This window comes from Rutilus rutilus (genome assembly GCF_951802725.1).
Source record: "Rutilus rutilus genome assembly, chromosome: 21".
Lineage (NCBI taxonomy): Eukaryota > Metazoa > Chordata > Actinopteri > Cypriniformes > Leuciscidae > Rutilus > Rutilus rutilus.
In genome coordinates, this window is record NC_140226.1 from 28688990 (window position 1) to 28703157 (window position 14168).

The following is a 14168-nucleotide window of genomic DNA, read 5'->3' on the forward strand; positions in this document are numbered from 1 at the left end:
ATGTATATGTGTGTGTGTGTGTGTGTGTGTGCGCGATTAATCACGATTAATTGATTTGATAGCACTAATTTTATGGTGTTTTATATATCCCATTTAAATACAAATATAGATTTTCATATTACTTTACTTTGTAGTTTCTTTTAAAATAATATAGACCTGAAAGATCTGGAGAAAAAAAATTGGGATTACTTTTGAATCTTTTCCCATAACACAGGCAATATATACATTATATGTATGTACCAAAACACACATATGTGCACAAGATCCTTGTTTATTCTTCTAAAAATGTAAATTATTGCTAAATAATATTGCTAAATAAAAAATATACTTTTTTATTTTAGAGAACAAAACAAAACAGAACACAACAGAACTGAACAAAACAGTCTATTTATGGCTTAGAATATGTTCTTCTATACATTAACATTCCCTTTTAGAAGTGGGACTCCTGACTCTGAGGCTGTTTGCTTTGTTGTAAACAATAGGCATTCTTTATTTGGCCGACTCCTGTTTTATGCATATTTGATGTAATACCACATGTACTGACAGCAAATGAAATCCAAAGGATTATTCAGGCCTAAAGGGGATTGAGTCAGGGGAAAGCACATACTAGTCAGCAGATCTGAATGCAGGACACTGGGTGAAGGGTGCTTTATCTGGTGAGTACTGGTAACCACAATGTTTATGAGTTATGAGCTTGGACAATTTTTCACTTACTGTATAGATGAATAACTGTTAAAATACACAACCTTTATACTGACTATTTAGCATTTGAATATGCACAAGTTAAAATAGCTTTTTTCTCCTTTCTATGAACATGGTTTAACCAAGGTCGAACTTTTAAAGCCAAGATTGGGTAGGTGATATCTTTAAGGTTTCCGTGTGGAAACACTTGGAAGGATCTTTATGGAAAAACAGGATGATGCTAAACACAGAGGTCTTGTGGAATAAAGCTTTAACAGACAACAATATCAAGGGCCTCATTGGCTGCTTACGGGGCCTTTGTGCTGAAGGTAGGACTTCAGTGTCTTATATTGTACCAGTGTCTCGGCCCAATATGGATCACAATGATCTGACACATTAATTGTTTGATGTGTTGTTTCCTATAGGTGAAGGGGATACGAGTGAAAGTTTGGCCCGTTTTAACTGCTGGCTTCAGAGTTCAGCAGAACTGGCCAAGAAGGAGCTGTTAATGCTCTGTGAGTAGCTGAAATCTTATTAAACGTTGAGGTTTACCGCTTTTGTTTAGGGTGTTCAGATAAACCTCACTTGGCTCTTCTCTGATTGTAGGTTCCAGTCGATGTAAAGGCTTGTGGATGTTTGTAGATGAAAACTCTGTCGCTCTAGTCCATAAACTGGTCCTCAAGTTGAAGAACCTGCTTTCTCTGGTCCACCTAGTGAAGAAACAAAGTGAGCCTCTACACTCGAAACAAGGTCAGTCTTGGAGTCTCTGTTCACTTTATTTGACAAACCACATGCAAAGTCACCAATAAAATATACAACATTCAAAGGTTTGTGGTCAGTAATATTTTTTCTATGTTTATGAAAATAGTTGCTTATGCTCACCAAGGCTGCAATTATTTTTTCAAATAAAGTAAAAACAATGATGAAATAATTTAAAATCACTGTTTTATTCATTATTAATTTTGTGTTTTATCTATTGCAAAGCAAAAGAAATGCATATACCAAAACAATGTTCTGGGAAATTTTTTGCGATATTTAAAAAAATCCAAGGATGTCAATATGTTTGTAAATAACAGTACAGTATGACACTGTTGGGATATGAAGTGCTCTAACAAACTGGTTTTCAATCTCTGTTCACGGGTGTACACTAGGAAGCAGGGCTTCATATATATGGGGTTGTTGGAAACAAGAGCATCATGCCATGAGGCAACACATCCTGCTGGGCCGCCTGGTGCAGTGGTGGAGCGTCACAGGACTTCTGCCCAAGTACCCAGGTGATATTCTGGATAGGGGACTTTGTTTATGTAAATTAAGTTTGTGTCTTTACAAATGTCTTTCCTGTCACTTTGATCAATTTAATGCAATCCTGTAATAGGTTTACATGTATCCAAGGTCAAAACATTTCTCATAATATACATTGCAGCATCACCTCTTTGCTCACAGTGCCTGAAACAGTTTGATAAAGGATTCAGTCTCTCTAAACTCCTCCTTTCTGAGAGCCTACTCTGCTCTGATTGGTCAGATGGTCCAGTCTGTTGGTTGATTGGTCTACCGCTTAGAGGTTGATTGGAAATGAAACGCCTATTACCATATTTGAATTTCAGCTCCAAAGGTTTCCTCAGCACTTGAATACACAGTTATACAGTAAACATTAGTGTCGGTTTTACCGTATCAGTTCGATGAGTCCTCATCCTTTGGATTTTCACAGCTCTTCCAGTCTCAGCTACAACTAGTGTTTGAGGGCGGGTCAAAGTAGACGTTGTTCACTGGCAGCCAATGAAGATCACAGACCGCCATTATGCAAATTTGTTACACACCTGTGTAAGTTCATGCAGGAAGTAAGACTGGAATTACTGATGACTCATTTCAGGCATTTAAGAATTGGTTCTTTCTTTTGGGAGACAATAACCCCATTTATCGTACACTTTGATCTCTGAAACTTTTCAGACATTTTACATTCACAAACAGCTATATAACATACCACATGAAAGGTAATATCTGAAAACTTACATTAAAGGGATAGTTTACCAAAAAATGAAAATTCTGTCATCATTTACTCAAGTTGTTCCAAACCTGTAAGAGTTTCTTTCTTCTGTTGGAAAAAAGTAAAAGTTGGAAATGTAAAAATATTATGGAAGTCAATGGCTACCGTCAACAGTCTGGTTGCCGACATTCTTCAAAATATCTTCATTTTTGGGTGAACTATCCCCTTTATATCAAATTTTATTATAGGCTATTTAATAGCTTTTCAGCTGTTTCAGCCATTTTTATTTCTCTTTGCTTTGTCTTTTTTTAGAAGCCCATGAGCTCAAGAGGATATCTCAGATGTGGCGTGAGATGGACCACAAACAAAGGAGAACATGTCTGCAGTTGAGGTGACTACTTTTCCACTCTGACAAAATCATGGTTATTTAGCATTTAACAGTAATTAATGAGTTCATTAATTATTAAATACTAACCAACATTCTCATGCTCTGTCTCTCATCAGCAGTTATGCTGAGGATAAGTACCGATGGAGTTCTCTTATTCAGGGTATGGTAGCTCATATGGACAAACAACACGGGCCTATATGGGTTTCAGAAGACTGTGCCTACCAGACGTACCCACCACCATCTCTAGAAGCTTTACTAAAGCTGGTGCTGCTGCCTAATATTGACATGGTGTCTGTCCAAGCCATTGTATCCTGCTTGTTTTTATTTTAATATTTTGATGTTGAAATGTTATGGTATTCATTAATTCAAAATTCTGTTACCCATGATATATGTTTGTATATCTTTTCCATTTTTAGTTTATAAATGTTTTACTGTTTATATTTAGCTATTAAATAACCTATAATAGAATTGATATACTTTAGATAGCATTTCATATTCAAAAAAAAAAGAAAAAAAAACTAATACTTTTTTCACTAGGGCTGCATTAAATTGATCAAAAGTGACAGTAAAGACATGTATAATGATACAAAAAATATATATTTCAAATAAATGCTGTTCCTTTGAACTTTCTATTAATCAAAGAATCCTGAGCATGGTTTCCACAAAACTATTAAGCAGCACAACTTTTTTCAATTATAAGAAACATTTATTGAGCAGCAAATCAAAATGATTTCTGAAGGATCATGTGACACTGAAGACTGGAGTAATGATGCTGAAAATTCAGTTTTGCCATCACAGGAAAAAATAGAAAACAATTATTTTAAATTCCAATAATATTTCTCAACATTACTGATTTTAGTGTATTTTTGATCAAATAAATGCAGCCTTGGCGAGCATAAGAGACTATCTTATAGAGGAAACACTATAAGTATTTAAGACTATAAGTAACGTTGCAACTACATGTCAACTAACTCTCATTAGAGTATTAAACTGTCTGCTTAATATCTGCTAAAACTTTATTTTGATGCTCCTCAACAGACATTCTACTGAGTAACTTTGCAAGTGTATGTCAACTTACTCTACTAACCCAAACCCTACTCTAACCTAACAGTCTACTAATACTCTAACGGGAGTTATCTGACATGTAGGTGCAGGTTACTTATAGTCAACAGAATGTCTAAAGAGGACCATCAAAATAAAGTTAAACCTAAACCTCACTTTTGGTTAACTCTCTTTAATAAGGCTCCAGGTAATGTACTTTGTCCTGGATGTGTCTAACTTCCTGCAGTGTAAGGATGATCTCCTGCAGTCATTCTGCCATGTTTTCAGTATCCCATCTGCATTTTCCCAACAGATTTTTGGATTTTGGCTTCTAGATCACGGATTAGTAACAGTGAGACGCTTTTTAATACCATCATTCAGTGTTATCAAAAATTGTCCTGGCATCATTGTTTGCTGAACATATGGCACTTTTTATTCCCAGGATTCAATGGATGTCTTATTGAGCCCAAGAGCTTGTCCTCCAGCACTGTCATGGCACCACTGTGCTGTCCTGAGGACCTTATTGAGGACAGGAGAGAATCAAGCAGCACTGAAGTATCTATACAGCATCACACCAGCCGTGGAGAACATTCATGATATCAAACTCTGTGTGGATGTATTAATACAGAACAAGTAAATCCCAATGATTCTTATTCTGCAAAATCATCCTATGTTGTGGTGAGCATAATTTTGCCAAGTACATGTTCCTGAATCAACATCTTTGTTGATCCTGGAACGACATTCCAATCAACCAATAAGATTTGAAGTTTAAAGTTTAGTCTTACAACCAGGGTTATGTGCTTCAACATCAGTGTTATTCACCTGCCATTTCCCTCTGATTTTAGGGATACCTATAATGGGTAGGGTTGGGATTTTAGGGGATAGGGAATGTTTTTCCAAGTTTTCCAAACAAAATATGCTGATCCAGGAACAGGTCTTACTTAGCAAAATCACGGTGACCCCTATATTGCGAATAATTATGGGTTATGATTATTTTTCAGATGTATCTCTGCAGCCTGGGCTCTGCTCAGAGGACTTCACACTGAAGATGTTCGTTTGTTCAAACACTTCATTCACGTCTGTGAGAATTGTGGGATTTGTAGTCATACGTTGGCCACACTATGCGAGGTGATACACACACACTGTAAAATATTTCCAGGATTTCACAAGATATAACTGTAATATTTCACAGTTAATTACATTATTACCACTTCACAGGCTTTAACTGTGATATTTCACAATATAATACCGTATTTAGACTTTAGACTACAGCAGCTTACTGCTAAATCACAGTAATACGACGGCATAATTACTGTGAAGTCACAGTATACAGCTGTCATTTCACAATTATTTACTTACTGTAGATACAGTAACTTACTGTGAAAGTCATGCAACTGGTAACCTGCAATTTACCGTAAATTTATAGTCAAATAATTAACAGTGCAGTAATGATTTTCTCCCTGGGGTATTTGATAAACAAATCTGTTCTTTGACAACCATCTAATTTTCATGGCAGGGTATGGCTCATCTCCATTTGACGGAAAGCCGAAATATGCAGTTCGATAAATCACAAATACTGAATCAAGAAACAATAGGTCAACATCCAGTAAGACCTGAACCAGGTAAGCTATGCTAAAGTATTCATTTCAAATATACTGTAAGATGTTAGATGTAGTCCTCTTATTCTGTGTAAATGATGGGGTTTCAAGGACACACTCCCCGTCCACTGTCTGCATGGCTGTACCAAACGGATGACCAACTGACCCCTGGAGATTTTGTCAGGATTCTCAGACAATCTATTTCTGAAATATGTCCAATACCAAAGAAAAGAAGGTAAGAAACAAATATCAACTCATTGATTTTGTTCATTTTCAGCAGTCAGTACTTCAGTCTTCAGTGTCACGTGATCCTCCGTAAACATCCAGACACAATTATTATTATCAATGTTGGAAACAGTTGTGCAGCTTAGTATTTTTTTTATGGAAACTGATATTTTTTATAACGTCAGCAGAACATTTTTAGAACATATTTTTGTTTGTGTTTTTAGCTGGGAAATTACAGATGGACAAAATCTAGTCTCTACATGTTTTCTAGCTTGAGAAGCCATTTCACTCGGATATACATCACAATGGAAGAAAAGACTATTGCAACTTCCTTTTCATGTGAATTTGAATTAATTTGGTCATTCTGTTATGTTGCTATATGATATCCAACTGACAAAATCATCCCAAAATTATGACAATTCTAGCAGTGTGAAATGTTTAAACGTTCCGTTCTGTCATTGTTAAAAGTCTTTACAGCTGTTAGGGTAGAGTGGGGGAAAACGCCCCCCACCTGTTTTTCCCAAAATAACCACTAAAAGTAGTCAAGATACATTTTTACTGTTGCTATGCACTACGTTGATAACGGGGATATACAAATCTCTATGGAGAAGCTGACACCAGCGACATATTTGAAGAGAAGAGGATTACAGGGTAAATGCTATAATTTTCAGATATTAGTAAATAAGTGTTTAAGATATTGTTCTGCAGGATATCACAGTGATGTATGATAGATGAATAGTGAAGTCTGTAGTTTGAGATCATATATTATTTATAAGGAATATAATTATATTTTAAAAATTAAACATTATTTAAAAAAACTCATAGCTTGTGGGGTAAAACGCCCCCTACGCTGAGGGGTAAAACGCCCCCCCTTGGGGGCATAGTTTCTCTATCATAATTACTATAATAAAATATTTATGTCTATCAAATCCTTTGTTTTACACTTAATGCAGTATAACTAGGTGGTAAAATCAAAATATTTGAACAAAACATGAAAAAAATACCTCAAGTGAGCATTAACTAGCTAGCTTGCTAGCACAGTTAGCTCACTGATGGAAGGTAGTTAATTTTGCCTATTTTGAACATTTCTGAAATAAATATTAATAGATATACATGTTGATACATTACTTGCCTTTTACCTTTAGAGATTAAAAACTATTGTCTGTTAATTTTGCTGTTTATCTATGAAGCAAACTGGTTGGTAAGAAAGGGGGCATTTTATCCCACCTTGGGGGGCGTTTTACCCCACCGCTGGGGCAAAACGCCCCCTTTGTACAAAAATATTTTCAGTGGAAATACTAATTAATTATGAAGGCTGAGCAATTTTAATATTTGGTGAATAACTCCTGTCTCCTGCCGTAGTCACTCAAAACCGGGATGGCAATTCTAGTCACATTTATGTTTTGTTTCACTGTAATGTCACATTTTCCTTAAGGGGGGCGTTTTCCCCCACTCTACCCTACTGCATTGATGATGATGCTGTGTTATTTGCTGTTGTATAGGCTCCTGAGCACACTTAACCTCCAGCCTAACTGCTACAGTAATGAGGACAATCAGGACTTTTCCAATCACTCAATTCCTGAGATCCCGACGGAGAGTCATAACCTTTTATCACGCAATCATGGTGAGTCATTGACATTTATGACTGGTAGTTTTTTAATCAATTGAATTTTTCCTCATAATTTAGAATCTAGTAAAAGCGGTCGACTCGTTCCACACGACAGAATAATCACAGAAGAGATCATGTCTGTAATATCTCAATTATTAATCTCACCCCTAGACAGTAGTAAGATTAAATGAAGAGCAAGTGGAGACTTTTGCTTGTGTTTTGCAGAATTTCTCTCTTGAGTAAAAGACGATGACCTCACATGTATGTCCTATAGTTTCAGAGGAGATCTTAATGTCACACACTCAGAGATCTGAATTTAAATAAAACTCTCAACATCTCAAGTCTAAATAATCTGAGCTATGCTGCACACTTTCTATTTTATATAGTTTATATACTTAATGTTTATATTTAGTTTTTTTTTTCATGCAAAAAAGAGCAGTTTTTTTGTTTTATTTTTTTTACATTTTTTGGGTGAAATATCTTAGACAAATAAAATATATTGATGCTTCTGAAACATACAGTAACTGAGCTACAGTATGAAAGAACAACTTTTAAGCAATACAGTTGTTCTCGAGGACTGCTTGTGCCTCAGAGTGAGCATTATCACTCGTTTTTCACAGAGAAGTTCATTTACCATAAAACTGCGGATGATGCCGTTAGCATCAAGCCCAAGAATCGGACTGAGACTGAAGAGTGGATTACTTCACCAAGAGAGCCGAAAACAGAGTATGAATATCTGCAGGATTCTGATAGTGTTGAGGCGTCAGGAACCTCCAGCTTTCTGGAGCTGAAGCCTTTAGGGGTGAGTGACATGTTAATGACTATATCGCAGCTTTTTATTTAAAGTGTAAATCACTCACATGTGTATATGAGTAAAATACAAATGTATGCATTGATAGTATTCTTAAAAATGTTTATAAAAATGTTATTAAATAAAAAATGTGACCATGTATTGCAACATCATTTAATGTGATTTGGATTGGGTTCGTAAAAATAATTTGTTTATTTGTTAGTTTGTTTGTTTAATATGAACATCAGCTTTGTTAGTGTTCTTTAAATATTCTGAAAAATATTATTTGTTTAAAAAAAGGCTGTTTATTTGCAGCATCAATAAGTGTGATCCGGGTAAGATTAAAAATAAATAAATAATAATAATTAAATAATTGTATTAATTCATGCATTCATTCATGCAATATGAATTTATATGAGCAGTATATATATATATATATGAGCAGCTTTCATGAAATGCTTCTTTTTATTATTTATTTCTTTTATTATAATATTCTTAAAATATGAAAATATTCTTAAAATATATCATAAATTAGTATTCATAAAAATCTGACCATGTATTGCTTCAATAAATGTGGATTTGTTTCAATTTCAGTACATACATACATTTTCATTTTATTTATTTATTGTATATATTTAGCCTATTTATTGGAAATAACAAAAGAGATGGGAAAAAATAGATTTAAATTAACAAATTGCTTGTTTTATGAACATCAGCTTCAGTAGTGTTCTTTGGTAGTGTTATGAATAGTATTAAAAAAATCTGGCCATGTATTGCAGCTGTAAATGTGATCAGGTTGAAGACATTTATTTATTTATTTATTTATTAATTAATTAATTAAATGAACATCACTTAAATCGTTTAGCATCTGTTAACAAAGCTTTGACTGTTGGTGTTGTCTCTCTCCTGGGTGAAGGAATCTCAGGAAGGCTTCTGTCGTGACCCTGAGGATGCCGTAGACCAGCCAGAAATCCTCACTTCCTGCGGCTTCACAGATACCATGCATGACGTCCCGGCTCATCTCCAACAGACTGACCTCTCAGCAGATGATGGAGAACCCTATCAGGCCTGTTCCCTAAGAGCCCTTAAAGGCTCCATCATGGATATGGACCTCAGCCTCATCCGAGACGGATCCCAACCATCCCGTCAACTCCAGAATCCCATCGGCTCCCACTCCAGGCTCGCCCGCACCCCACAGCTCAGTCTCTCTCAGCAGTGCAGACACAGTGAGTCCAGTGAGTCCAGGGTCTCCAGCACGCAGGCGGTGTGTTTCCGGGCCGGCTCAGACCGGGTGGGTCACTGTAAACGGGCCAGCTGGTGGAAACAGGCACTGGAGACAGGCACTCAGATTCCTGCATTAGAGCAGGGTTCTCCCGTCACACCGGCTATAACAGGTACTGTGGCCCAAAAGGATCAGACATTGTGACATTTACTTTGAAGAATCATAGCGCACATTAACTGAACGTTAACTGAAATAAATCAAAATTTACAATAAATTGTTTTATTTCAGCTAGTTGCCAAGGCAAGATTTCTTATTTTCATTGAGTTTAACTTAACTGATGTACTAAAATAACTAAAACTAAAAGTGAAATAAAAACTAATAAAAACATGCAACAAAATTAATTAAACTTTTACTAAAATAAATGAAAACTGGAAATATAAAAATATGGATAAACCAATGAGTAAGAATCAATATGAATGAAACTATAAAAGTATTTTTAATACTATAACACGGGTGCACAAACAAAACAAAACATTTCACAAAGAAGAGTTTGCAAAATAATAAAAAATTGCATATACCATTGAAGAAATATGACATAAAGTATTTAGATGGGCACCCTTTAGTGAAACATTCATAGTTATTGTGATGAATAAGCGCCACTAATTTCAATGTATTCATGAAACATATTAACATATAAATAATTAACATTTCAGATTGACCAATACATAATTTATATAAAACTGTTCAAATAATTCATGTAGAAACATAACTGTTTAACATAATTGTTACAGTCAATAAACATTGGTTGCCATTGGCTGTCTGACTTTTTTTTTTTTTTTCTATACAACTGACAAATTGATTAAGAAAAACAACTGGCTGCTGCTTTTTCATTTAAAATGAATACATTAATGTATAATGAATAGTTATTAATTCATCATTTTGTTTTTGCATTTAACAACTGTGATTGATTTATTATTTTACTGCTACATTTAATACAGTACATTTTTAATTATGGATTACATAAAAAAAGTTTTAAATATTTTTATTTATTTGTCAATTTGAAATCACTGTTCCTTTAAAAAAAAATAATTAAAGTTTTAAATAAAAATGTCTTTTTAATTTCTATTTAATTCTATTAGCCCTCTAGCGGTTAAAAAACAAAACTGCATGCATTTTGCGGAAGAACATTGTTTTGGTTGTTTTTTCAGCTCTGCGGATGAATATGGTTCTTTCTTATAACGAAAAAAAAGAACAAAAGAAAGAGATAATCCTACTGCTCATAAAACATTCACTACTATAACCAGTTTAGATGGAAATGACCTCAAGCTGACTAGCTGAAGACATTACTATAGCTATATCCATTAATAGACACGGGACTTTCTTGAAAATAAACTCCAGCACAGCGCTACAACATCCATAATGAAACGACCCTCTACAATAGATGATGCTTTACAATCAACTCTGTTAGAGAACTCCAATTTATCTGCTCAATAAAATACCTTACTCACCAAACCATCTCCGTGTCACTTTTATCGCCATCTCTGAAAAGCAAAGCTAATGTTGATTCTTGTTTTATTACGAGCTCTGTCGCGTTCTCTTTTCCCCTGCAGACTCTCTTCTGTTCTGTCTTATTTAAACGAGTGATTACCCGTAGGTTAGAGATTTAAATGCTCCACGTCAACCTTTCTCGATCGTGCCAACTCTGCCACTCCCACACCATAAACCATCCCGCCCAGTCTAAAATATGAACAATTATAATAGACTTACCATAGTGAATCAGGGTAAGACAGAAGCACATTTTGGAAGAAAGTTTGATGATGTATTGACTCATTATTTCAAATTTTGTTAATTTTGAACAAAAAAGTTACATAGTGTACCTTTAAATTGACAATGTTATTTTACTCATTGTCCTTATTCTCTGGGCCACTAATTTATCAATCTTCTTAGCCTCCTCTATAGTAAAGCGGACCACTCCTGACCCACGACGTCCCCCACCTCATGGGCTTGGAAGCTTCTTAGACTTTCCATCCAATCCACAAGTGGAAAAACGAGAAGTCCAACAGGTATGACTAGCTCATTTACCTCTGATTTGTGTAAGAGTGCATTTGCAGAAACATCCTAGAACAGACTTCTGCCCACATAGTGGCAGTATTGCATCAGTAAAGTGGGCTGATTTTTGCATTGCAGCTGTGCATTGCATAATCATTTTATTTCAACATAATCACTTGATTACTGAAAGCCTGTCCTTGTAATTAGACTGCTAAAAATGAACACATGGAGGCTTTGCATGTAAATTGTTGTTCTAAATTGTTTGCTTCTGTACAAAGAGTGAGAGTTGCACTAATCAGTCTCACAATCTCATCTCATCTTATCTGCTTAATTGGTGATAATGCATAATTAATATACTATGCTCTATGGTTATTATGTAAGTTGCCCTTTGGAATGTTTATTTCAGGCCCTGAATATTATTCTATGTAATTTAACCCCAATGGGGCTTTTTTATTCAATGTTGTGACATCAGTATTTCAGTTACTAATGATTCCATCATTAATCGTGGCCAAGCAAATCATATCTGGTTTATTCATGGACTGTGATGATTGTTCTTCTAGGAGCTGTTAACAGAATACATGAAGGTTATGGCAAACAATCTATCACCTTTTTTCTTTTAACTGGATTATTTCCTGTTTTCCAAAAAACCCTCTGTCAAAGACATTTAATCATGGCCTTTATCAGCAGTATTCTTTTATATGATTTCTGCACTGATTAATGGCACCAGGATATTGGTTCTCTCATCCCATCCACACACATTCACAGGAAATGATGAGAAACACTTTTATTTTGAAAAACAGCTACATTTATTTTATTTTATTTTGTGCTTTCAGGCTGTGAAAGGTGAATTAACAGGTCGGAGAGGATCTTTTAAAATGACCATTAATCAGATGGATCACGGATCAACTTCACATCGAGGCCGCCGAGGAAAGACAAGTAAACGAATTAAACGAGCTTAAAATATGTTTGCATATGTAGATGTTGTATGGCGAGTTGTAACATCATCAGTTTAACCAATTAGAAATTAGTTATAGGGATCAAAATAAATTAATGTAAACTTTTTTACAACCACATCACCTTTAAAAGTTACAATTTGAGATTCTATGCATTTTTAATGATGAATCTTCTATTCAGTTAAATGAGAGAATGCTTTTTCAAGGCACAATATTTACGCAATATTATGCAAAGGTATTTGGACACCAAAGGAACTCGCTTTTATTGCTAATATGTGACCCTGGACCACAAAAATCACATGGGTCAATTTTTTAAAATTGGTTTATACATCATATGAAAGTTGAATAAATAGGCTCTCCATTGATATATAGATAGGACCATATTTGGCCGATATACAACTATTTGAAAATCCGGAATCTGAGGGTGCAAAAAAATGTAAAGTTCTACATTTAAGTTCACGACTGTGCTGCATTCACTCACAAAAATAAATGTTTTATATATTTACGGTAGGAAATTTACAAAATATCTTCATGAAACATGATTTTTACTTCATATCCTAATGATTTTTGGCATAAAAGAAAAATCGATAATTTTGACCCATACAATGTATTGTTTGCTATTGCCACAGATATACCCGTGCGACATGTGACTGGTTTTGTGATCCAGGGTCACATATTATTTGTACACTGTAAATTATCAATCAGTCATGGCAACTTATGTTTTTAGATTATCTCTTGTAATAACTCTAACAATTATTATTATTATTTTTAAATATAAAGTAAGTTATACGGGATTCAATAAAAATGTAAGTTGAAGTTACTTTTACAACCAAGTTGATTATACTTAAAAAAAAAAAAAAAAAAAATTAACAGTGTAAAAACACTATATAAAATGGTTTCTTATTGTCCTGTCCAAGTGATAACACAGTATTGTTTATGTTATGATGCTCTTACTGTACAGGCAGTGACAGTGCTTTCACTGCACTTTACAGAAGGCTTCTTTGTAATCAACCGTCCGTTTCACTTATTTGCACTCATTGCTTCAATGGACTTTCTGGCACTGGCTGTTACTCAAAGGTAAATGGACCCACATACAGTAATTTCCTCTGCTTGTTGCCGTTCTGCAAGAATGGTTTCTTGGCTGCTCTGCGCCTCACAAATCCACTTTGTATAAAACAGCTGAAGCGTGTACAGTACTGTACAGTACAGTGCAGAGTGACTCAAATGCTGAGCAAGCACCTCACTGGACTTCCTTCTGCGCCTTAAGAAAGCTTTATGTATCTACTGTTATGCAGTACATTTTCATGTCTTGGATAAAATATGAACTATTGTACATACAATCATATTTTTCTTTTACTTATTCTTTCTGTTAACTTCTAACAAAAAATGAAAAAGAAAATAAAATAAATAAATCAAACGTGTTTTCCTTTTTCTAAGTGAAATGTTTTTTATTTGTCTTTGGAAAAATGTTTAAGCTTCATAACCATAAGGGTTTCCCCCCCACTTTCAATTATTTTACTTCAATGAAAGGTTATATTTCTGCAAATTTTATGAATAAAAGATCAAAAGGATAAACAATGCGGATTTATTTTCACAGGCATCTTTGATCATATTTACCAAGGGTGCCA

The 14168-nt window shown here is 34.7% G+C and overlaps 1 protein-coding gene across 1 annotated transcript; it reads left to right on the forward strand.

Moving 5' to 3' along the window:
• Nucleotides 1-615: 615 nt before the first annotated feature.
• LOC311281243 (uncharacterized protein) lies at nucleotides 616-13889 on the forward strand. The gene is made up of 17 exons (XM_084394036.1): nucleotides 616-656; nucleotides 829-1010; nucleotides 1107-1196; nucleotides 1288-1431; nucleotides 1833-1955; nucleotides 2978-3056; nucleotides 3170-3359; nucleotides 4303-4446; nucleotides 4537-4727; nucleotides 5096-5222; nucleotides 5611-5716; nucleotides 5804-5927; nucleotides 7420-7541; nucleotides 8147-8328; nucleotides 9233-9710; nucleotides 11486-11601; nucleotides 12421-13889. Exons 2-17 carry the CDS (start codon nucleotides 917-919, stop codon nucleotides 12544-12546), a joined length of 2436 nt encoding a protein of 811 aa, XP_084250162.1. The 5' UTR covers nucleotides 616-656; nucleotides 829-916; the 3' UTR covers nucleotides 12547-13889.
• Nucleotides 13890-14168: the final 279 nt, after the last annotated feature.